At 39.0% G+C, this 26,595-nt stretch overlaps 1 protein-coding gene across 8 annotated transcripts in view; it reads right to left on the reverse strand.

The window, feature by feature from the left end:
• The window catches only part of CARMIL1 (capping protein regulator and myosin 1 linker 1), a 306,909-nt gene that overhangs the window by 71,997 nt on the left and 208,317 nt on the right, over window positions 1–26,595 (reverse strand). For all 8 annotated transcript variants that reach the window (NM_001192903.1, XM_024983668.2, XM_005223775.5 and 5 more), the window contains 8 exons: window positions 25,810–25,879; window positions 19,760–19,841; window positions 18,817–18,916; window positions 18,660–18,714; window positions 13,344–13,516; window positions 11,705–11,773; window positions 8,740–8,833; window positions 2,029–2,127 (listed from right to left, as the gene is read on the reverse strand). In NM_001192903.1, the coding sequence (NP_001179832.1) occupies window positions 2,029–2,127; window positions 8,740–8,833; window positions 11,705–11,773; window positions 13,344–13,516; window positions 18,660–18,714; window positions 18,817–18,916; window positions 19,760–19,841; window positions 25,810–25,879 (742 nt within the window). The remainder of the gene's footprint in view (window positions 1–2,028; window positions 2,128–8,739; window positions 8,834–11,704; window positions 11,774–13,343; window positions 13,517–18,659; window positions 18,715–18,816; window positions 18,917–19,759; window positions 19,842–25,809; window positions 25,880–26,595) is intronic.

Raw genomic sequence — 26,595 nt, forward strand, 5'->3', positions numbered from 1 at the left:
GAGCACTGAAGAATTGATGGTTTTGAATTATGGTGTTGGAGAAGACTCTTGAGAGTCCCTTGGATTGCCAGGAGATCAAACCAGTCCATCCTAAAGGAAATCAGTCCTGAATATTCATTGGAAGGACTGATGCTGAAATGCCAATACTTTGGCCACCTGAAGCGAAGAACTGACTCATTGGGAAAGACCCTGATGCTGGGAAAGATTGAAGGTGGGAGAAGAAGGGGACGACAGAAGATGAGAAAGTTGAATGGCATCATCAACTTGATGGACATGAGTTGGAGTAAGCTCTGGGAGCTGGTGATGGACAGGGAGACCTGGTGTGCTGCAGTCCATGGGGTCGCAAGGAGATGGACATGACTAAGCGATTGAACTGAACTGATACTTTCTTCTGTTTTGCTAGAGAATTTCCTCAAAAAATCAGTTTTTCATATGGAATATTGGGGGTAAAATTTCTGATTCCCTGTCCAAATATAATTTTACTCTGCCCTCACTCTGTTTGATAAAATGGCTGAACCTCATTTGTTTCTAGGATAGGTCCCTTGTAAGATGACCTGTGTATTCTCTCTGTAAGTCTTTAAGATGGTGTGTTTTTGTTTTTGTTTCCCTTTATTCTAAGTGTTCTGACCAAGTACAGTCCTTTACTCATCCCTCTAGATCTATTTCAATAGGTTATATCAACTCCAACATTCATATGAAATGCTTTTCTATTATTTTTACTCTTTTAACTTTTTCTATGATGTTTCTTTTTAACCTCTGGAGTTCCTGTTAGAAGGCTATTGGCCATTTTTAATCTATTCACTATTTGGACTTACTTTTCTCTCATATTTTTCATCTGTCATACTGCATGTTATACAGATTTTCCCTGTTTTCTACCAAACAAGTAGCTTAATTTGTGCACTATCAGTTAACTTAATTCTATATTACAGTTTCTGTATTTTCAATTGCTAAGCATTGTTTCCTGTCCTCTGATTACTCCTTTTCACAGCAGCTAATTCCTATTTTATGTATATAATATTCTCTCAAATCCCACTGAAGTTATTAAATTAAAAAAAAACTTTTGTTAAGTTCTCTGCTCTACTTTGAACCATCTGAGCTCAGTTCTTTGGTGTATCTTCGGTCTTTGACATCCTATAGATTTTCCTCGAATATTTTATCATCCTTGGGTTTGGCTATGTTTTTGGAGGAAAATATTTCACACTTTTTTGAAGTTGAGTAGAGAGAAAAGGAATGAAATAAAAGAATAGTTTCTCTTCAGCACTTACGTGTTAATTAACATTCAACAAATTCTTAATTATTCATAAGAATTTGGGAATTTGTTTCCTACTCAGAGAAGTGAAATGGAGTAGAAGAAACGGAACAGAAGGTCTCCAAAGTATTAAATCTGATTACCCTCAGATTTTATCATCTATAATCTAGAGTTCCTAATAGTTATATATAAATCTAAATCACATCTTACTGCAAGGAGATCAAACCAGTCAATCCTAAAGGAAATGAACCCTGAATATTCACTGGAAGGACTATAGCTGAAGTTAAGCTTCAATACTTCGGCCACCTGATGCGAAAAGTTGACTCACTGGAAAATACCTTGATGCTGGGAAAGATTAAAGGCAAAAGAAGAAGGAGGTGGCAGAGGATGAGATGGTTAGATAGCATCACCAACTCAGTGGACATGAATTTGAGCAAACTCTGGAAGATAGTGGAGGACAGAGGAGCCTGGCATGCTGCAGTCCATGGGTCAGAGTCATTATGTCCATAACTTAGCAACTGACCATCACCTTACTGACAGTCTTAAAATGCACAAAATCGTCAACAATGGAAACTGTATATTTAGTATAAGAATTAACCTACATTTTCCTCCCTCTACATCTTCCCCCAAACTCTACTTACATTTGTTGTCATTTTCAGAAATGGGTTCTTACTGTCCCATGGGAAATGATAAAAATCCTTGGTCTCTGGCTCTTACAAGGGTCAGTTCAGCGTAAGCAGGAGGAACACTGGCACTGGGAGAAGACTGGTCCCTCTTACCTGCTGCGTGGTGCTGGTGACAATGCCCTGCTGGAGGCGATAGGCCTGCTCTTGAAGGTATTTTCTAGTCTCGTGATTCCGGAGCAGATAGTTTTCTATCTGGAAATTAAGCACAGGTCTCTCTCAAGAACACATATCAACTCAGCAGAGAGTAAAGTCATCAGTGAAACAGCCAGCAGCTGAAGTGAAGACCCAAGCAACTAATTTTCACATCCTGTCAGTGCCCTGGCCCCACAGCATGTACGAGATGGGGAAATGGACTATTAGATGCATTATAGGTGTTCTTAGTTAGAAATTTTACTTGCAGGTAACAGGGGTGATTTTTATGTGACTCAGTAGTTGACAAAGAAGAGCAAATGTTTAATTGCCTGCAGGGTTAGACACCCCATTTACTGCCTTTTCATTACTTTCCTGCACATGATTGTAATCTTTCTCTGTCATAAATTTTTAACCAATAAACAGTTCAGAAGCTAAATAAGTACCCCTACAGAGTATGAATGGTCTTTTCTGAACCTCTTGGCCTTATTCCAGGGGTAGAATTCACCAGCATTCAGAAAATTCTTTAAAGGAAAAAACAGGTACAAAATTGGAAGGATACAGGCTGGTCCATCTCAAAGCTATATACTAATTTCCTTAATCTACCAGGCTTACACGTATTTTTAAAAATAGGAATGATTTTAGTAAAAGTATCAAAAATTAGAAAATGGATTCCTACAGAAAATGAAGTCTTAAAGTTACTTGACAATCTATATTTTTATACATAGACAACGTTTTATGAAAAACTCAAAAATACAAATGATAACTAGATTGGAATAAAGTATTTAAGAAGAACAATATACACATTGGGCAAAAAAAATGTAGTATAAACTATTGGGGATAATGAATACCTATTAAGGTGTTTTTTTAAAGAATGATCTGAAATAACTAAGTATGCCATCTATTTTTTTAAGTTGTTGCTTTTATTTGTCTTATTAATGCAACTTAACCATTTGGCTTCTAATTTGTCACTATAGTTCCCTAAGAACGTCTAATAACTATGAGGCTTTCAGCATTATTACATTTTCATTTTAGTTTTGCATATGCTAAAATGACTACTACTTAATACCAATTAAGAACAATTAAAACAGACTATAATTACTATCATCCCTGGAAACTACAAAGCAGAGCAAAATGTACTATTATACTAAACATAAATGAAGAAATTATAAAACAGAAAGATCCCTGAAATGGAGCATCATTAAAGTGACACATTAATACCATGACATTATATTACGTTAATTTTCTCTTGCTGCTTCCCAAGAAGTCATCTCTTTCCAAGGTGACATTACCATCAGGTAGAATGTCTTTGCTAAAAAAAGATTCTTGCCTGAAACTGGCAGACACACATTGCCCCCTAGTTTGGGGTGCTTTTGCTTTGTTACTTGTTCTACATTTGGGCCAGTTCTGAGATCAGCTTGTTTACTCAGGAGGCTCCGCTCACATACAGGCAGTGCACCCAAGGCAGCCCCAGGCACTTCCAGGACTGCCCCAGGGGCACCAACCGGGCTTCACAGACTGAGCTTGGACGGAGGATTTTAGAAAAAAATTAGTATTCAAAGCTCATTTCTAACAGCTAGTACAGGGAGAGAAGAAAGACAACGCTAAGAGTCTTTAAAAACAGTCATGTACACATCACCACTGAAAAGCATTTGCATCTTGAATTAACAGGGTGAATTTACCTTCTGTGCACCTTTAGGTGCCAAGGCAGAAAACCAGGACAGGACGGGGCTTGACTCAAGTCAAATGGAAAGGGGAGAGCCAAGAGTGTCATTATCACATTGCCAGTACCCCTGGGCAGCAGTGACCTGGGAGACAGTCTAGAGTCTGTTAGACACCTTCAGTCTCACTGCTGAAAACAGCAGCAGCACATAGGCAAAAAACCATGTGTTTTAATAAAGGAATCTTATATTTTAAAATAATAAAGATTGAATACAGAATCACAATATTGTTCTTCAATAGAGTAAAATTAAAGGGCAAGAGGACAGGGTTCTGTGACAATGAAAAATGGAATATATAAAAGCATAGTAAGTACTATAGGAAAAGAAAACAATAAATATGAGCTTTAAAGGCAACAATTTTCATTTAAAAAACACAAATTTTTTAATTAACTATTTGCATACTCTGTTCTTTCTTTTTTTATCCTCTCCTTTTCTGTCTTCTCTGATTTTAAGCATTATATATGATCCATTTTTTTCTCCTTTCTTAAAGAATTATATTTTAGTGGTTGCCCTAGTATCTGCAAAGTACATTTACAATTAATTCAACTCTTCTTTCAAATAACACTGGAATTGCTACTTGAACAACACAGGTTTGAACTGCACAGGTGTGCTTGTAAACAGATATTTTTCAATAGTAAATACTACAGCACTACATGGTCCATGGTTGGTTGAGCCCATAGATGTAGATAAGGTGGGCCAATTGTAAGTTATACTCAGATTAACCCCAGGCTGTCCATTTCACAAGTAGTACAGGTACATTAATGACAGTCTTGCCAATTTCTCCCTTTCATCCCTTTAACACCACTTAGAAAGTCTTTATTTCTTATTTTTGAAGAAAAATTTTGCTAGATGCAGAATTCCAGTCTGTTTTTTTTTTTCCTTCCAAATACTTTAGTATTTCACTCTATTTTCTTGTTTGCATGATTTCTGACTCAAAGTCTGATATAATTCTTGTCCTTATTTCCCAATATGCAAAATGTATTTTCCCCTGTCCTCCTTCAACATTTTCTCCTTGATTTTCAGCAGTTTGAATACGATGTGCTTACATGTTGATTTTTTTTGGCGGGGCGGGGGATGGTGAGGTGGGGGGGTAGGGAGGTATTTATTTTGTTTGGTGTTCTCTGAGTTCCCTGGATCTGTGGTTTGGTTTCTGTCATTAATTTCAAAAACTTCTCAGTTATTACTTCTTCTGTTCCTTTCTCTTTTTTCTCCTTCTGATATTCCCATTACAAGGCTATTCAATGTTTTGTAATTTTTCCCACAGTTCTAGAATATTCTGTTCTTTTTCCCTCCTATTCTATTTTTCCTCTTTGCATTTCAGTCTGGAGGAAATATTTTAGAAAAAAATATGTTTGAGTGGCAAAGTTTTTTCAGGGAAGTTTCTACTGACATATCCTCAAACACAATGATTCTTTCCTCCACTGTCTCCAGCCCACTGATGAGCTAATAAAAGGCATTTTTTTGTTAGTTACAGCATTTCTGTTTTCTAGCACTTTCTTTTGATTTTTTTTCTTAGTTCCTCTTTCTCTGCTTTTAATACCTATCTGTTCTTGCATGTTTGTTTTTTTTTTTTACTTTTTCCATTAAAGCCCATAACATATTTGATTATAATTGTTTTAATGACCTGTCTGATAATTCCAAACTCTGTGTCATATCTGAGTCTGGTTCTGATATTTGCTTTGGCTGCTCACACTGTGGTTCTTCTTGTCTTTTAGCATGCCTTGTCATTTTTTGTTGAAAGCCAGATATAATGTATCTAGTAATAGGCACTGAGGTCATCAATCTTTTAATGTGAAGTTTTTATGTTCATCCAGCTAGAAACTCAGAGAAGGCAATGGCACCCCACTCCAGTACTCCTGCCTGGAAAATCCCATGGACAGAGGAGCCTGGTAGGCTGCAATCCATGGGATAGCTGAGGGTCGGACACGACTGAGCGACTTCACTTTCACTTTTCACTTTCATGCATTGGAGAAGGCAATGGCAACCCACTCCAGTGTTCTTGCCTGGAGAATTCCAGGGACAGGGGAGCCTGGTAGGCTGCCATCTCTGGGGTCGCACAGAGTCGGACACAACTGAAGTGACTTAGCAGCAGCAGCAGCTAGAAACTGGGTTGTGTTGAATGTCTGCTGTAACTGTGTATGTCAGGGGCTTTAAGTTCTTCTATCAACCTGTTTATGTCTCTCCTGCTATTTTGGGGTTTCCCTAGAAATGCCTCCTTAAATAGTGTCTTACAGCTTTGCTCAGTTGTAATTCACTGTTATTATAGTTGATGTGTGATATAATGTAATAGGGAGGGGAAACATTCTATAACCTTAAAACTAAATTTATGTTTTTTTTTTTTTTTTGAGGGAAAAAAAAAAAAAAAAATAGGTCTGAGTCCCTGGACTGTAACCTTTATAAGTGTTTCTTGGCCCTCTTTTTTCCCCCCTCCCTATGTGAAACAAAAAGCTGGAAGGGGATACAGTGGTCTGCCTTTCACTAGGTCAGGTAAGACTCTCATAGAATAGTTTCTCTTGAGGGTTGGCTTTTGTTACAGAGGATAGCATGTTCTGACTGTATTTCAAAACAGTTCCCTTTTCCCATCCCCCTGCCAGAAACATGAGTGAATTATCCTCCAGTCTTCACTGTGATAACATGTTAGGGTTCTTATAATTAAACCCAGGCAAGGGTCAGAGCCTACCTAAGACTGAGCCTCTACGAGTTTTTAGCTCTCAAATTAGTCCACACTAAGCCTGCAACAATTCATCAATTGCTGTTTAAGCATTCCTCTGAGTTACTGGCTCCACTAGCTTCTGCTCCTGGTAAGCTGATCCTGGCTTTGATTTTCTGTATTACCATTTCCAGGGTGACAGTTTGCATGTCACCTCAATTCTCTGGCAGACCTAAGAAAAGTCACTCATTTTCTGTTAAGCTTTTTTCTTGAGAGAATGGGAATGATGACTTGCAAACTCTGCATGTCTAATCTGAAATCAGAAACCTCATCTCTATAGAATATGTCTTCTGTTATATTTCCTTTAGGAAAGCATAAAGATATGTAACATTTGTATTTTGCTTTATGGTCGACAAATTGCTTTTCATGTACACCACCTCATTTGATCCTTATGGAGACCTTAGGCAAATTAGACACGCTTTCAGTTTTCTTATCCATAAAATGAGGATATAATAGAACAAAACTCATGGATTTACTTTAAAGTTGACAAGTATTAATTTATGTAAATCATTTAATATAGTGTCAGGCCCCCAGCATGAACTATATTCTAAGTGTCAGATAAACACTGTTATTGTGTAGCTTTATTTTTTATATAGATGAAGAAACCAAAGTTCAGAAACACTAAGTACTTACAGAACTTACATAGCTGGGAAGAGTCTGACTTGGAACTTTTGAACACAAATCTTAGATGGTTTCTTTTGCAACCCCACACTTTCCTCTTCCTCAACTCCCAACCTTACTCCCTTAATTCACTGAACGTCTAAAGAACATCTAAGCGTGCATACCAGGTACTGCACTAGCTTCTGAGAATAAAACAAGATGAAAAATGCGGGCTCTGCCTTCAAAGAGCTCAGTCACTGGGAGGGAAAAAAAAAATGGAGGCAGGTAACTTAAAACAATGTCACAAGGCCAGTGGAAGAACCACCTACCTACTGGGGGAAAGGGACTCTGAGAAGTCTTCCTGGATAGGTTGACCCTGGATTTCAGTCTCAACAGACATGTACAGTAGTGGGGTAAGCACGAGTATCATCTAGACTCAAGCAGTGATTCTCAAATGTTAGAAAGCATCAGGAAAGCTCAGAAAAACCCAGATGGCTAAGTCCTGCCTCAGTTTCTGAGGCCCAAGAATCTGCATTTCTATCAAGTTCCCTGAAGTAGAGAAAAACAAAGACCATGGGGTGGTTAAGAGATGAAATTGACAGTGAATAGGAGACAGATCCTGGGTAGAAATTCTTGCCAAGCTTAGGAGATTAGGCTTTATCCTAAAAGCCTCTGGGGAGGACTGGATTGAAGGTTTTAGTCTGATCAAATTCACCAAGAAGAAAGATGGCTATTTTTGACTGTGGCATGGAAAACAGACAAAGGGATGTAACCATCCTGGTGAGAGAGGATGAGGTTGGAACAAAAGCATCTGTTATAGGAATAGAGGGAAGGAGAGTAAATGAAGAGATTTATGCTACACAGTTAGTAAACTTGGTGATAGATTGGCTGCAGATGATATAGGGAAAAAGAAGTCAAACTTAGGAGACTGGACAGAGGGTGGCACCACCAGAGGAAAGCCCAAAGAGGGAAGAAAGATTTAGGAGATTCCCCAAATAATAGCATGATAAATGTGGAGTCAGATGGGAAATATTTGAGCATATCCTAAGTAGATACAAAGGTAGCCATAACCATAGAAAGAGAAGGATGAAGACATGAAAGAGTGAACGAATGACTGACAGGGCAAGTTACCAGCAAAGGGCAGAGATGCTGGGGTCAAAGGCACCATGGATGGCTGGGCTTCTAAGGGAAAGCACCCACCCTCCTCTGGGGTCACCAGAAAGGAAGCGGGAATGGGTGTGGATTCCGACACATTTATAGAAAAAGATGACAGAGATCTCAACAATACCCTGTTTCTCGATGAAGAAGGAAGGGAAGGTTCAGGCTGTTGAGGATGAAGGATGTGCTAGCTGACATGGATTTCTACACATTCTCTAAAGGATAAAGAGGAAGTTATCCATGCCTGAGCTCTGGCATGCTGATGTTATAAGAATGTTCTTTCACTCCACCTAATGTTCACAAGTTTTAATCTTTCTTATCTTATTCCTCCCCCAGTCATGCATTATGCCAGTCATAATCACAAGAATACAAATATGAAAATAGCTTTGTAAAATACAAAGTACTGTTCATACATTCAAAATTATTATTCACATAATCCCATTCAAATGTGAATTTATTATAATTAAGCTATTGATCCTTCAGTACCTTCTGGAGAGCCTCTTCTGTCTTTTCAGGGTTTGTTTTTAAGGCCTGAGAAGCATCGTACATAGGAATTGGCATAAATCTCAATGTGTAGTTCCTAGAAAAAAGGAGAAAATGTTGTTTATTAAAAATAACTTCCTATTACTTTAATTCCACACTCTTTTTTGAAAAATCTGAAAATAGAATTGCCAAAGTGTCTTAGAAAATTCTAAACTACTGGAACATCTTAGGCCCCATGATTATAGGGTCCGCCTTCTTTCCTATCCACGTGTGCAACACCACAGGTGACCTCGTCACGCTGTCTGCAAAACTGACAGAATCTGAAGGAAACTGGTTTTGTTATTTGGCTTTTGGCTTTCAATTACAGCAAGGACAGGACTTTCAAACTGAAACTACAGAGATGGACTGAGAGAAAGGCTACGGGGAAATGTCCAGATCAACTCACTCACTTGGATTTCAATTACCAACAGATCTGAAGGTACCTTGATGACCCCTGATGATGGATGACAGGCCCCGAACAGTAGAGAAAAACCCCAAAATAGAACCAAAACATTTGCTTGCCAAGCCAAGGACATGAGCATCCACAATAACAGTCTGTTCAGGCTCTGGGCTCCTTTAAATAAGCGAGTCCAAGACCAGTGACTGTCTAGAAAACCTTCCTGCCTGGCTCAACACCCTGACCTCTGAGGGCCTGGCAGTCTGCACCCCACCCCGAGAAGCCCAGGCTCTTGACACCAGGTAAAGCAACTCTGGGTCTATTTATTACCTCAGGGCTGCTGACCAGTTGACACAGGAATGCAAGGGTGAGTCATTTTTGCATGAGAACACTTAAAGCTGTACTCTGGCCTCTGCTCCTGACCTTGCTACAAAGTGCTATGGGTCAGGATGAATGTCCACACCTGCTCCCCTTCCACAAACTCAAGCCCTGGGGGCACCTTCTCTTTCCCACCCCAAATGTATGTGTTTCTACAACAAGACACTCAGAAGATTGACCTGGTAGGCCACATGTTAGCAGCTGAGGCATAGGCTTCACACAGCTGGCTTATTTTAGGTCTCTAAACAAGAAGCAGCACTTGAGGTGTGATTCTTATGGTTGGTTAGATGGCTTCTACTGGAAAAATAAATTAACAACTAACTCCTAAAACAGGTATGAATAATGAATAAATAATAAAGAAAATAAACAGTCATCTTAATAATAGCAGTCATCTGGATGGTTACCTAATGGGGAAAAAAAAAAAAAAACTGTTCTTCATCCAGTCCAACTTACAGGGTGACTTTAAAGTAAAATAACCAGCAAAGACAAGGCTGTTATTTCTGTAACTTTCATTTTTACCTCAACTTTGCTTGAGCAAAATTGCTTTTGTTTGACTTAAGAGGAGCCAGAAAACTGAAACTAAGGGACAATACGTCTTTTTTTTTTTTTGCACACTTGATGATTTTCTTTTCCCTCATCCACTTTGCATCATGCTTCAGACCAGCATGGTTTACTTAAACCAAATGTGGTTTCACACCATTGGCATCTTGGACCTCAGAATATATGAGACTGTAATCCAGGGAGCCCTACTCTTGGCTTCTCACAGACCTGTCTTGGCTGGCAGTCTGCAAAATCATCAGGGTGGCAGCTGTGCTGTTAGTACCCAAATGCAATGACTGGTAAATAACTGTTTCCTTTCAAAGGTTTTGTGGTGCAATAGGTGTAATTATAGGAGGTTGTGCAGTCACAGAAGGCTCCCAGGAAGGGTGGCCATGGTGACTGATGGTATAAGCTGCCTTATCCCTGTTTAGTGATAGCAGAGGTGGCAGCAACTTTGACCTTCTGGCTAAAGGAAAACCACAGGATTTAGAATTGGAAGGTACTTAAAGACAATTTACTCTGAATTCTCACTTTATATATATATAAAAAATCAATCAGTGAGGTGAAATGCTTTGTTCAAGATCATAGGCTTGTTGATGATAGAACGAGGGACTGAATGGAGAACTCCTAATTCCAGGCCTACGGTTTTATCCAGGTCATCATACTGGTCATGAGAGCTCCACATAAGGGGCCATGCATGGAGGGAAACCTGGGAAATGCATCCTCTTCCCCTCCCCAGGGCACCAGCTCCTATATCCCTGGCCCCTAATTTTCGTCCTACAATTGGCAACCTCTCGTTTTTAATGCTATACAGCTGCTTTGATCATTTCTGCCATTAGAATATAATATGAAGGCTGAAAAGCTCAGAAAGAGCTTGTTTTTTCCCTAGCATATTTTTTTTTCCGGCCACATTTGTATTCTTCTTTCCACTGGGATAGTAAATTTGACAATAAATAATAATTGCAGACTTTAGTTACAAAGGTAATAAAGAAAGCCTTTAAGAGAAATGAGACGAGCGAGCCCTGCCCTTGCCACTTCTTCAAGTTCGCTTTTATTTTCCTGCTGGCTCAGCTGGTAAAGAATCTGCCTGCAATGCAGGAGACCTGGGTTCAATCCCTGGGTTGGGAAGATCCCCTGGAGAAGGGAACGGCTACCCACTCCAGTATTCTGGAGAATTCCACAGACTGTAGAGTCCATGGGGTCACAAAGAGTCAGACACAACTGAGTGACTTTCACTTTGACTTTATTTTCTGGAGCCCAGCTTTTTTCTCACCACTGGATTCAGAGTTGTCATCTGGGCAAGAAAGCAAGACCCTGTGGAAATAGGTTTAAAACCACAAGGAGAAAGAAGCAAGGCGAGCACTGAGTGGGCCTCCACCATGATATCTGCGACTTTGGCAGAATGAGCATCTATGCCCTCATTTTATGGATGAAGAAACTCATACCAGAACAAAGTCTCCGTATTCCCAGGTGTCACGGCTGGTGAGCAGTAGACTGAGACTCGGACAGTCCGGGTCTGAGTTAATCTATCATCACTCGTATTACCCCGTTGATAACACAAACACCACTGGTTCTTTTCTACTTTTCTAGAAGGAAGTCCTACGTAAAACTTACTTTTCCATAGCAACAGCTATATCTTGAAAGCCTTGTGCAGTAATGTTGTTCTTGTCCCATATAACAGTCCTGTTTGGAAACCAAATCACAAAGATGATCAGATAGTTAGGAATGGAGGAAATGATTCTCCCACTACAGATACATCTCTCATAGGCAACACTGTCTAGGTAGTTTAGCACAAGGAATAACATTCAGCGTTGTTTAAAACAAAGCAAGGATGAGCATTTCCCCCAGTATTAGATTCCAAAGCCATTCTCTGCTCAAGCAGGATGGCAAAAAAAAAAAAAACTTAAAAGCAAGAGCACACACATTAACTTACCATTATATCACCTAATGCCTAACACCAGCCAGAAAACCCTAAATCCTGACTTCCTGATATTCTCCCCAACATATTCTCCAAATACCATCCTAGTACTGAAGTCTGAGGCTGAAGCTATTTATGTAAGAGGCTACACAGTCTCATGTCCAGCATAGAGAATTTCAGATACTGAGATTTTTTTTCTATTGTAAACAGCTAGAAAGACCATCTGGTATTTTCTGATGTTTCATCACTGCCCTGATGTGGTGTGACCAACAGTCCCAGCAACCAAGTTCACTCTGCTGGCAGAACCTCGGGTACTCTAAGGAGGTTGTTTACTTTTTAAACACAAAATCTATTTTGGAAGAAAAGTATTACTCTCCTTTCAGAATGTGAATACTTCAGAAGTATTTTAGGCTTTGTCAATTCACCTGACACATGAGATGGCTTTTTATTTGTCTGAATGCTCCCAGACTCACAGCCTTTAATTGCTTTCTCTTCCTAACCTCAATGACCTTCCTCACATACACACTGGCCTTCAAAGAAACTGCTGCAGTTTGGGGCTTTTGCCTTCAATTTAGACAGAAGGTACAGGCTCTGACTTATACCAGAGAGCCAGGGAAATAGCAAGAAAGAGCCCTTGAGGAACAGTATGAATTATTAACTCTTCTTTCACCAGACCACTGGGCTAGGTAGCAACCAAATCTCCAAATGATGGATGGTAATACGGTTACCACATTACTGGTCCCTAAGAGAAGTAGCTACTGCATGGCTTATCCTTAAGAAAAGCCAGGCTTGGGAAGTACTACAAATGAAAACCAATGAACAGATGAGTTGGCTTCCAGGATGAACCTGCCTTTTTGACCCAGTGGACTGCCTGGATCCCTTGGGTTTTAGGTCTTTATGTCGGCAGGAGTGGGAAGGGAAGATAAGACACTGGGCTCACAACCAATACTGGGAAGCCCCTCATGTAATTCCTCCCGTCTTCCCAGCTCTGCATGTTTGGCATTGTCCCCAAGCCCCTCCTTTCCCCTCACATCTGTCAGCTGTCAACGCTGCTGTGAAACAGGAAACTGCAATGGTTCTCAGTCGGGTTCACCTCACAATGGAAATCTTGAAAAGAGCAGTGTGAAGGAATGACTGTGTCTAAATTTGGGAACACTCTCCTCTATATTTTGACAGAAGACTTGAAGCTGTCGTCTCCGCTCCCCAGCTGGTCTCCTTGGAAACTCAGGCTCACATGGACACAGCAGGTCCCCAGTGCCTGTGGGTCAGACTCCCCTCCAGGCCTTCCTGAGAACCAGCATCCACCCATCGGGGCCAAGTGCCCGGCCTGCCTACCTGAGCTTGGTGTTGATCTGCAGTGCTTTGGCCAGCATCTTCGCCCCCATGTCCCCCATGCCATTCCCACTGATGTCCACTTTGGTCAAGGAGGTGTTGCTACCCAGGGCATTGATGATGATGGTGACCCCAGTCTTGAGTTTCGAGTCGGCCAGGGACAAGGACTGCAGAGGCTGTGGAGGCAACACCAGATAGCACTCACACGGTCACATCAGGGCTGCCACTGCTCAGGGGACCTGCTTCATGGGAAACCATCGGGGGTGGGACCTACTGCACAAGCACAAGGTGGAAACTTTGGAAATTTCTGGCTAAAAGGCACTAGTGAATGGGATCCAAGGGTTCTGGACCTTGGGAGTCACACATGAAGAGCTTGTGTCAATGCTGAATACCACCCACCTCTCCTCTAAGGGAAGCTGTGGAAAGATATCCAGAGTGGCAGATGCCAGCTCTTTGAAGTGGAGGATGGGAAGAAATAAAAATACTGCACAAAAATGTCTGTGCTTCAGTATGGCAACACTATCCTTTTTGATCTATTTCTAGGCAAGGTAAAATGGCGTCTTAAAACACTAGTAGAGGAATGATGCATGCATGCTAAATCACTTCAGTCGTGTCTGACTCTTTCCAATCATGTGGACCGTAGCCCACCAGGCTCTTCAGTCCACGGCACTCTCCAGGCAAGAATACCGGAGTGAGTTGCCATGCCCTCCTCCAAGGGATCTACCCAAACCGGGGATCGAACCCGCATCTCTTATGTCTCCTGCACTAGCAGGCAGATCCTTTACCACTAGCGTCACCTGGGAAGCCCAATAGAGGAATACTGGTACTAAATTACCAGTAGTAGTAAATGTAAAAATATCCAGCCAGGATCAATAATAGCTGACATTCATCGAACGTTTACTATGATTAATGACTGTTTAAGCTTTTTACATGTGTTTACTCATTTAATCAACCCAATAATCCAATACTTAGGTATTATTATGCATGCTAAATCACTTCAGTCGTGCCCAACTCTTTCTTTGTGACTCTATGGACTGTAGACTGACAGGCTCTTCTGTCCATGGGATTCTCCAGGCAAGAATACTGGAGTGGGTTGCCATGCCCTCCTCCAGGGGATCTTCTTGACCCAGGGATCGAACCCAGATCTCTTACATCTCCTGCATTGGCAAGCAGATTCTTTACCACTAGCACCACATGGGAAGCCCAATATTATATTAGGTATTATTACCCCTATTCTCAAAGAAGAAATAGAAAGGTTAAGTGACTCAACCAAGGTCATACAGAAAGTAGCTGAACAGGAACCAGTCTGTTTGCCGATTCTGTGTTTTTAACTCCTCACAATACAAAGCCTCTGTTGGCTTTTCCTGCATCTTTTTGATCTTCCCTGTTAGCTTTTTCTTATAAGATCCAATCAAAAAGCATACCTACAATTTTTTTTAAAAAGTCAAATGTATGTGACTTTTTCATTACCATAAGCTGTATAGTGACCACTCACTGTCCATTTAAGCCAGAGACTAAAAGCCACTTGGGGCTTCCCAGGTGGCTTAATGGTAAAGAATCTGCCTGCAATGCAGGAGATGCAGGTTCAATCCCTGGGTCAGGAAGATGGCAACTTGGAGAAGGAAATGGCAACTTGTTCCAGTATTCTTGCCTGGGAAATCCCAAGGACAGAGGAGCCTGGTGGACTACAGTCCACAGGGTTGCAAAGAGTCAAACACGACTTAGCTACTGAGCACAAAAGCCACTCAGCCTAGAGGCAGGTTTTGTTTGGTCTGCATAGAACATGACCAAAAAAGAAAAAAGAAAGGTGCTCCCTACTTACACCCTGCTCACACTTACTTATTTATGTCACCTTCCTAGAACTGTGGGCATTTAAATTCTCAATCCCCTTCTTCAGCCATAATTGAATTAATGAGATGGTGAGAATTTCTGGACTTAAAACCAGTGTTGCTCTAAAAGTCAGAACTAAGACTTCCCTGGGGATCTGGATGTCTTCTGGGTTGCTTGAGGTAGTCTAGGTTGGCTCCACTATACTCAACAATTCGATATCCTAACTCCATAAGCAGTTCTGACATTACTGGGAAGCAGCTTCTAGGATCATCTATGACCAGGTTCCATGGTGGCCCACAGGACTTGGGTTATCAAGATGTGCCTTGGTGGTCTGTGGGATCCCCCACCATAAATCCTGGGGTGTATTCACGTCCATTCAACCAATAAACACTGATTCCCATGCATGTATGCTCAGCCGTGTCTGACTCTCGCAACCCCATGGACTATAGTCCAGCAGGCTCCTCTGTCCATGGAATGTTCCAGGCAAGAATACCGGAGTAGGTTGCCGTTCCCTCATTCAGGGGAATCTTCCCAACCCAGGGATGAAACCCAGGTCTCTTGCATCTCCCGAACTGGCAAGTAGATTCTTCACCACTGTGCCACCTGGGAAGCCCCTGACTTCTAATAGAGCACGTGTTCAAGGCACATCTACCAAAAGGCCCAAGAGGCAGGAAGACAGTGTCGACAGTTTAAAGACTCATACATTTACAAACTGGCATTATGCATTTGATTACACTTTTCCTGAGTGTACTTATTATCAAAATTTGTGATTATCCTTATTATCAAAATTTGACCATAATTTCTAAATGTAATATATCTATATTAAAATCAAACGCTATTAATATTAGTTAGAATCAATTTTTTTCAAGTTAAATGACATAATAAGTGCTAAGGCAATTGAAACTTCAGCCCCAAAGCCTGAATAATCTTAGACTCAGGTAGGCTTAGGGAGGTGGCTTCAATTTTCTTAAGATTCTACATTCAAGTAGATGGAAGAAACTTAACAAAAGATGCTTCAGACTCGGGAAACTTCATGTTTTAAATGAAAATGTAAGCAATGGTGTTTTAATAAAAAGCTGTAATCCCATCATTTCAATGAGCTCTATTCAACTCCTGCAAAAATGATATATTATAGCTTCTTCCTAATACTGGAAAGCTGCCAAGTCTCCAAGCTGGTGAGCACCACTTCCAGTACTATATTCAAACTCTAATACACCCCAGTTAACACTTAAAAATAATAGGCAGAGTCATTAATGTGAATAGAACAGCCAGAATTGCATGCATATTTATAAGGTCATCCCTTCTTGATTTACTGCACTTCCAGGTAACATGATTACTTGAAATCTTACTGTTCCTGTTCAGAGCTGAACATGCTTAATCTGGCAACCTGTCTCTTTGCAATAGGCACTCCCAGGACAAACACATACTGTTCTATTGGTCATAGCATAGATTTGTATGTAATACTTCAAAACAAAAGTCTCTGTCATCTTGGCCCCTCAATGTTACTGTCCCTTGACTGTGGTTGCTGCAGCCTGACAACCACTGTCTAGAGTTGCAGGCGACACTGGAACCTGTATGTCTGGATTTTCCAAGTGAACATAATGTGCAATACTGGGCGAATAAAGTATTCCATGGGCTGTTTAAGAACAAGCTCTACAGACACAAGGTCATAATGTAAAAAGCAAAGAGTTTCCTTTTTATATGTAAAGACCTTTAAAAAAAATCAGCCCAGTGGTGCCAGTTATGGATGGAATTTTTATAGTCACAAGATTTAACTCCTAATCATTTCAAATTGTTGTGAACATTACTGATTCTGAAGTAGGAGAAAAAAAAAAAAGAAGGTAATTGCTTTTTGAAAAAGCCACCTACTTTTCTATGACATGAACATAAAAGGCTTTTCACTGTATGTTACTAGCAGCACATTTCTCAAATTTATAACTTGACAGAATTTACATTTATATATCAAATTTTACCATCTGCAAATATGTTTTTAGGTGTGCTTTAAATATCAAGATTATCTTTGAGTACGAGACTTTGAAAATTATAGGAACAGAATTTAAAGACCCTTGTGTAATAAGCAAAACATGAAATTAACATAAATTTTCCTAAAATATGTGCTAAGAAACAAATATTTGGGAATGATTATTAAACACAGTTCTGTAGATTCTGCAATACTGGCTTCTCCAATCTTTCAAAACTGGGCCAACTTTGGGAAATCAAAATCTCAAATACAGCAAGGTGGTGGAAAGTCAAATTAATATGTAAAACAAACTGCATAAATTCTGAAAAGTATAAATTACATTCTAATTATGCCTCTAACTTCAATAACCCAGTATAACAGTAACCAAATATAGGGCTTATTGGCAAATGAGGACAAACAGCAGTGCTTGAATTCATTAAATAACAATGAGTTTCATTTCTAGCCCACAGGTTGGAAATTACATCCACACAGTGAAGAGTCAGGACAGCAGAATTTTCTCCTGCCCTTCAGATCAGAGCCCCACAAAGAGATGTGGGCAAAGGCAGGCAAGGAAAAGCACCCGCCTCCATCTCTCCTGACCCCATGGCTTTCTCTGAAAACTTAGCTTACAGTTTTAGCAGAATTTGCTATTACCCTATACAAATTCAAAAGGGAAAATCATACTTTAAAAAAATGTGACACATCTCACATGATTAACATAGGAAATTACTCCTATGACCTACAAAAGCAACTATCACCCAACACAAATAATATGAATCTTCATTATACAAATTGATTTGGATTTGAGGAACCATATAAGCTCTTTGGTGTCTGAGGACTAAGACAGGAAATGGACAAAATGTTAAAGAGCATCAGTAAAATACAAGGTGTGATACACTCGGTTTCAATGAAAGGAATTAATGGTAGAGTGCTTCTCACTTGGTCCAGAAAATATGTTTTCTTATGCATGTCTAAGGATAGCAAAATAGGATACTATTTGAAATTAAATTTCTTCACCATGAACAAAGTCTTAGCCAGGAACAATTAAAGGGGATAAAAATATAAGGATTATTAGAGCTCTAGACACAATTTAAATCGGGGAACAACTTTCTTAGTCTCTTATAATTCTGCATAATTACTGGATGAAATTCAAATTAGCAATATGATGTTTCTCAGCATGAGATTAAGTCATAAAGTCAACTAGAGAGTAAAAATTCATACCTGTAGATTAGTGTATTAGCTGAAGCTAGTAAGTAATACAGCTTATTGAAAGATGGGCTTAGGAGTAAATGTACATTTCAATCTTCCTTTAATTAGTGATTAGTTGAATAAAGTGAAAGTAAGTAAATTTAAGTATACTCTATAACTGTGCTAAAACATGAATATTTACTGCATTTAAAAAATAATAGAAAATGTATGCAGAGATAAAATTATCTGAAAGCATATCAGCACTAACCCACTGGACAAAATCAGTAAGAACAGCAACAGAAAGAAAGGTTTTAGGCAAAAGTGTTGAAAATAATACTCACTGATTCTTCATCTTGAATCATCTGTACTAAGTTGTCCAACACAGGTGTCAGATTTCTAAAGAGATTTTAAAGATGTGGACAGTGGAATCAAATCAAAAGCTTTCAGGAGGCTGGTTATTTTCATCATTGTCATATAAAAAATGCAAAAAACTCTTACTTGGATTTCATATTATTAAAATTTTTGCCTAACGCCAGGTGTTGTATTGATCTGTTTTTACTGAGCCACACTATTAAGGTAGATAGGTCAGATTCTAAACCTGAAAAGAATCAGAGTAAATGGAAAATCAACACACATGTGGATAAATAAATTCTCAGAGAGAACACAATTAAACAAAGGCACAAGGCAGTTGGATGACTTTCTGTACTGTCCTGAAATCCCTAGGATTCTACTCTCCTCCCCCCGACCCCAGGAACTTTTTGCCTTCTTTTTATGTCCTATTATTTCACGGGGATAAATTCATTCTCCACAAAGATGTATCTAAATCTCTTGCGCAACCAGGGGCTAAATAAAGTCAGTAAGGAATGGTGATACATGACAGTAGAAAGTTTCATCTCTCTCCACACCTTTGTGAGAGAAGATTCTGACATACTGTTCACTGGGAGGTGATTGCAGTTAAAGTTGTCTATGCAAATTCATACAGCATGCTTGCCTATGCAGGTTCATACTCACATGTTACTATAACCAGTAGAAATAAAGCTAATGAAACAGGTTTTTGTATAAATAAATAAGGCCTCAATTTATTACTACCAAGTCCAACACAAAAGGTTGTACTCAGATTGTTATCAATATATTGCTGATCTTTTTTTTTAACTAAATTGTTTTACTGCATAGACTTTTCACATTTTGGCCATGAAACAAACTTAAGACTTTGACATGAAATTATTCCATAAATATACTCTCTTAAAACATAAATGGCTATAGTTATCATGAAAAAAAAATACTTATAAAAATCGTGGAAAAAGAAAAAATAGTCCTCTAATCAAGGAGTGAAATATCAGTTTTATTAAGGTGTCATCTAGATTGGATTAGACTATTTTCCCTTTACTAACTTCCTTCAAATAATATTTCTATGTGTTTTCTTCTCTAATTTCTGACTTACCATTATCGGAGATGTCTAGGCTGCTGATGTTGTGGATTTCAGCAATGCAGCCCTCTAGTACCTGCGCACCTCCAGATCTCAGCTAGAGAAACACAAACCAAACAGGGGAAAGTGGTCACCTACTGGAGGGGTGAAACCAAAAAATTAAAAATAGGAGAGATAGCCTTGAACTTAGCACCAAAGAAAAAAGAGAAAACTTATCAACTTAAAAAAAAAAATCATCAATGCAAAGGGCCAACCACTAGTCATTATGTCCCATTCCACATAAGTCTGAAAATCATTACAGAAAGAAACAGAAGACAGAGATCACCCTGCATCACCAAAAGCAAAACAATCTCTGTCAACCCACAAGAATTTTCTTCATTTCTGACTTTTGGAAATCTAACGAATACCTTTATACGTGAGAAATCACTACTGTTATATCTGATTACTACAGCTTTCAGGTATAACTCTCCATCATATAATAGCAAAACAACTGAAGGAGACAATAAAAACCTAAAAAGTCATTTTCATCTTTTTCCCAAAAACCAAAAGCACATTTTACCAAGGTCAGAATATCTTTTTGTTTCCCATTTAGCAACTATCTGAGTTCTTACTACACGTTAAAACATTGTGCAGGGTGCAGTTTTCCAAGCTGTGGCCCTCTGTTTAGGAAACTTATGATCTAATAAGAGAAACTACCATTTATTGGGAACCTACTATGGGCCAAAGGATATGGTAGTTTCTCTATTCACTTAAGAAAATGAAATTTATTTTAAGATTCTATACCAAATTGATAACACTTTCTACTTGTTCACATTTTGATGTAAAAATTTAAGGAATCCTTATTTCACTATTTTACAGGCAATATGTCTGTGGAACCCTGGACCAAAACCTGCCAATTTTCCTGGCTGCTTATATGTTAAGCAGAATTTTGCACAGATCTTTGGGATCACTTTATTCAGTTTTTTTTAGCGGGGGTGTTTACATTCAGTCTTTTCTATTTTTTCAGGTGACCGCAGATCACTGTGAGATGTCCAATGTGAGCTCTGAAGGGGAGTGTCACATAGACACTCCCCTTCAGAGCTCACATTGGACATCTCACATAGCCTCCCTGGAGGCTGGTTTCCTCCAAGGAAACCAAGACCAGCCAACTCCACAGCTGAAGGGCTGTGAACCCAGCGGGTGGAACTATGGCTACTTTTATTATATTTTTTGCCAAAGTACTGGCTTATGATAGAGTGGAAATTAAAAAACAACAACCACCAGGTTCTTCACAAATAGATTTAAGCAACACTGCTTCAAGTCGCACTGAGCATTATATGTAGACCATATCAATATTAAAGCAAGAAACAATTTAGGCAAACACTTCAAAGGAACATAATCTGCTTTTCACAACATGAAAATATTATGCTTTTGAGAAGATAAGCATAAGTCTTTACAATTTCATTATTTGCTGCTAATGATTTCTCTGTTGAAAAGTCAAACTTCTACAAGAAAATCTCTACTTATTATAATGTATAGAAAAAATATTCCATTTGTGAAAACAGAAAATAGGATGAAGATGAGATTTCAGTGCTCAACTCTGTTTATTTTACAAATACTCCTAACTGATATTTGTAGCATAAACCCATAATACTAACATTTTCCGGTACTAAAATGTCAACATAGCCTAATTTATTGATTCATAAAGTACTTACACAGTGGCCAAGCTAAGGAAGCCCAAGGAGAAAAAAACAAAAAAAAATGTTATCAGCAGTAAGCAGAATAAGAACAGAGAAGCAGAAGTCTCTATCAACACACAACATAAAAAAGCAGAGTGAGAAAAAAACACTGCAACTAAAATAGACTCCCAAAACAAAAATCCAAAACTTAAATAAGAAAATAACTGATCTTCAGTTGCCAAGAACATTCGATTGAATTCACAGGTTATTAGATGCCTAAAATTCCCCCAAAGCTTAAAGCTTTCCCAAAACAGTAAAAGCTTTTCCATTACTGTAAATGAAAATCCTTTTAAATGAATTTGCATAATTAGAGGCTGTGTCTGCATGTATGCATGTAAAACTGGTTTTTAAATTACCCTCATTTGGATCCCACACACTAGCACTGTTTAAAAGAATGCAAGATCAAAGAGGAGTAAATGTAACTGAATCACTCAATACTTTTTAAAATGTTAAAAATACAATCACATTTCTTTCAAGAGAGAAGTGTGGTCTCAAGGAAGGAGGAATATTTCAGCTGTTACTCATAGTTCTAAGTGAATAGTTCTAATACAAAAACATTCATAATGGGGACAGAAGCAAGGTAAATTAAAATCTAGAGAACTTTTAATAATTCATATTCCTTCCTCAAGAACACTTGCCATTTAAAAAGAGGTGGTGAATATTACAGACTTAAATGTAAAATACCATCCCTCTGTTATTTGTCACTTTTCTTCTCCAGGGGTTTTATTTTTAATGAAAAAATAACTTCAATCCTGGGAAATTTCCTCACATAAAACTGTGAATACTGCAGGATTCTCCAAGGACAAAATGTGGTTTGACATGATCAGTTCAATATATCCTTGCTGGCAGGGTGCGATACCAAAGGGTAATTTAGAACCTAGTGATATATAAATTACCATTTCAGAGATATAACCTAAGAGAAATATATAGGGGCTTCCCTGGTAGTTCAACGGATAAATAATCCACCTGCAGTGCAGGAGACGTGGGTTCAATCCCCGGGTTGGGAAGAAGGGAACAGCTACCCACTCCAGTATTCTGGCCTGGAGAATTCCATGGACTATATAGTCCATGGGGTCGTAGAATCAGATATGATGGAGTGACTTTCACTTTCAAGAGAGATATATACAATTGACCCTTGAACAACTTGGGGGATGAGGGGACTTAAGGGAACCAACCCTCCACACAATCAAAAAATCAAGTACAAACTTTACAGATGACCCTCAATATCCAAGTTTCCTTCCCCATGTGCAGATTCAACCAACCATTATATAGTACTATAATAAGTATTCAGTGGAAAAAAGTCATGTATAAGTGAACCCAGGCAGTTCAAACCCGTGTTGTTTAAATGTCAACTGTAATTTTGTGTTTCATTAACTACTGTAAGAAGCAACGTAACATGTGACTTGACAAACATGGTCACCAGTACTGTGATTCAAGCTGTCAGACAGTGGAAGAACATGACACTAAGGTAGCATTAATGGGTCCTCATGTCAGTAGCATCATTTTGAAGAAGGAAACAGACAGAAGAGGCTCCATCTTGAAAGCAGGACTCCATCTTGGGTCAGACTGTGGACTTTGAGCTATGTCCAGTATCTATGGAAATGACATACCAACTGGAAAACTAGACCCCCCCGAATGGAAGAGCCCCAGGGCTCGTACCTAGATTCTCTGTCACCTAAAAGAATACCCTAATTATCTATGTAACCAAAGAGAATCATAAATTCTATGATGCTTATTAGGGTATGACCACAGGCCTATTGATAATTGTCCACTGTTAACTACCTAGGCTTAAGGCATACGAATCATGGGTTAACTTTGATTGTATCTTTCTTTTCCTTTGTTCAGACTAGTTTCAGGGAATTTGGGGAGGTGGGTTTGGGCATGTACACTTAGAGTATATAAGGTTTTCACAAAAACTGGTTGGGGTCCTTGGCTAAGAGGAGACTCTGCCTTGGGCTCACCGGTGTAATAAAGTGCACTCCACTATCTGCACTGTCCTTCTGAGTGAGTTTGTTTCCCGGAACACATGGCTACAACAATTTTATCACATAATTCACAAATGAATGGCCAAAATGAAGGTAGAATTATCATCAAAATAATAGCCAATTCTACCATCAGTATCTGATTCTTGCCTTAATAAGAAAAAAATACAAAGGAAAAAAGGTTACTAGCCATTTGGTGGATCCATATGAAACTGCCAAGAGTTTGCCATTTTTGACTTACAAAAATGTCAGTTTTATATGGTTCACCAAAAACAGCTGTCTTTCAAAGTTATTTCCAATAGGATCACAAAGGAGTTTAAACAACAAGCTGTGTAACAATCTAACACAGTGTTCTTCATCCGTATGGTACCTATCAACTTATTTGAGAAGAAAATGCCTAATCACATAATATTCTAATCATTACTAGTATTAACAATAATCAGGAAAGCATACTTTCATTAGGACTCTACCATTAGTTGGATTATTTCAGCTTCTTTAGACCTCAGTTTCCTCATCTATAAGCACGGGAATCAGATGATCACTTATGTCCTTTTCAGTTTTAATCACAGAATTAAATAAATGATGTTGTATTGGTAGCAATCATGAACTTTAATCAGGATAGTAAAGCATATGGGTCATTGCCAATTCTGTATTTTAACGTAACAGAGCGAGCAACATTATATAAGTTGTTTTTTATTTGATAGAATAACCCTTTCCATCCCCATTGCTCTCATTCCTTCCTTCATAAAAAATTTTATTATTGGCATGCCTTAATAAAGTGCTGGGAAATAATTAATTCATACTACCAGAGATGGTTTCTGTTTTATGGTCTGTCTTTAAAACAAAAGAGCACACAGACTTACACATGAAAATTTCACAATACCAAGTTAGGTTTTTAAGATTTTTTTCTTCTTTTCACCCCAACAGACAAAAAGACTAGTAAATCACACACAGTTGGCATTCACCCCAGCTCAAAATTGTTAAAAAAAAAAAAAAAAATCCTGCACTAACAATTTATATGGCTGATTTCAGACCTGTCAGTTTCTAGAATTTTCAGAGAGGAAAAGTATTAATCTTCAGTGTGGAGTTGCCTTGGTGCTCAGCATTTTGTTAGCAGCTAAGGGAAACAGAAAGCAAAGTAAGCTACAAATACTGCCGTCTAGAAAGTCACCGCCTAGCTGGGAAGGCATACAGGAGCTAGCTTCATAACTGTACAAGGTACTATGTTGTTCAGTGTCCAAATGCGCGTCACCATCATTAAGTACTAGACAATTAGGGAAAATAAGACCCCAGAGTGCTGAAGCAGTCAGGGAAGAAATTTACAGACAGATAAGCAACAACAGTGAGCAACCTTCATAGGTACTAGACGTTCTAAGCAGCATATTTCAAAGAGCTCTTTAAACCTCCTAACAACCTACCAGGAGAGGCACAAATATTGTCTTCATTTCAGACACAGAAATTGAGAGGTAGTGCTATCAACTAATTCACCCAGGACTGCATAGCTAGTTATGGCCAAACTAGGATCGAATAGTACGCGTCTGATGCAGGTACAGAGGAGGCTGGACCTGAACTAGATCCTCAAAGAAAGAGGAGCCTTGGGGAAGAAGAGGGACATGGCAGGAATGTACCGCGAAGAGAGAAGAGTGAGCATAAAAACCCAAGAAGAGGAATGAAGAGCCTTCCATCTCTAGCCCTGAGAAAAGACACCAGGTTCGACATGGTAGGTAAAGCATAGCTCTGAAGAGGCTGGACAGTCTGTCCTGAGGTATTTTCTTGCTAATTTCCACACAAACTACAAGTTTCAAGACAGTGCAAAAGTTCAGGTACACTCTAGAAATGTAAGAAGCTTTTAGCCTCAATTCTCCTCTGTGTGTAGTTGGATAGAAAAAGTGTTTGGAGTTGTTATAATTTTGATAAGCATCTTAATTTTCTTGTTTTAAAATCAAGATACTAAAAAGCAAAATTAATGACCAAAGACCTTCCCTTTCACATTCTCCAAGTCCAAGTTAGGCTGTACCCATCTGGCCTCTGTGAGGAATGCTTCACGGTCTACTTCTCTTGATGGTAAAGCTAGTTTAATGCTTATTAACTCAAAGTGTCATCACAAAATACTTAAACAACTGGCAAGAAGACAGGGAGGGGGAAAAGGTCATTAAAAGCACATTTGAGTGCTTTCTGAATAGTGTTCCACAACTATTTTTAGATAAAACTCACAAAACACAGAACATCAGAAACTTCTATAAAGTGTATTTTCCTGTTTCATGTATACCCTCTGGAGTCACAGAATTACACTTTTTCCAAGAAAAAGACAAAGCGATTTACAGACTATTATCTATTCCAGTACATAGTCTAAAGGTGCTCTTACCTCACAGTTGCTGAGATCAAGAGAAACTCCCTTCAAGTTATGATTAGAAGCCAGGCCCAGTAACAGCGCTCTGGGAGGAGGAAACACACACACACATTAGATAAAAATTCCACACATTGCCCTAAAAATTTGTAAGCACACTGAACAAAGCCTAGAGAACGAAGGACTTTTCTGAATCATAATGAGTCAAGCGCCAAGCACCATCTCACTTTTCAAAATGCCAACTGCATGTCCACCGACCGAAAGCCCTGATAAAAATGACACAGTCACATTCTTCCGTCTGACACGGAGCAGGTCAACCCTGCTAAATGCAAAACCCGACAGGGTTGCTATTCATGCCTATGCAAATAAACCAACAGTGCTCCTAATTGCACACTGAAATTAAATTGTGTTCATCACAGATAAATTCCCCCCTGCATCTGCTTGAGAACACCTTTAATTATGTTTAGAATATTCGTAGGCAATTGTTATTAGAATAGCAAAGTGAAGCTTGGTTTCCCTAAGTGTTATGTTAATGGGGAAGGCAGGCTCTACAGTATTCCAGGATGTGAGGTCATACTGGATGAGTTGATGAAAGGACATACAGATATGGGATGGGTAAGGGTGTAAAGACATGGGAGATAAGGTACAAGCCTTGAGTTTGAGAACAGGATCCTGTCTGTCTATTCTACTAGCTGGTCACAGGATAAACCCCATTGCCACTCTGCAAAGACGTTTCTTATTTGCTTATGGAGGAGACTGGACATATCCTGTGCATCTCATAAGAGGATGAATTGACTCCACTTT

This window comes from Bos taurus, chromosome 23, assembly GCF_002263795.3.
Source record: "Bos taurus isolate L1 Dominette 01449 registration number 42190680 breed Hereford chromosome 23, ARS-UCD2.0, whole genome shotgun sequence".
In the NCBI taxonomy this organism is placed as follows: Eukaryota; Metazoa; Chordata; class Mammalia; order Artiodactyla; family Bovidae; genus Bos; species Bos taurus.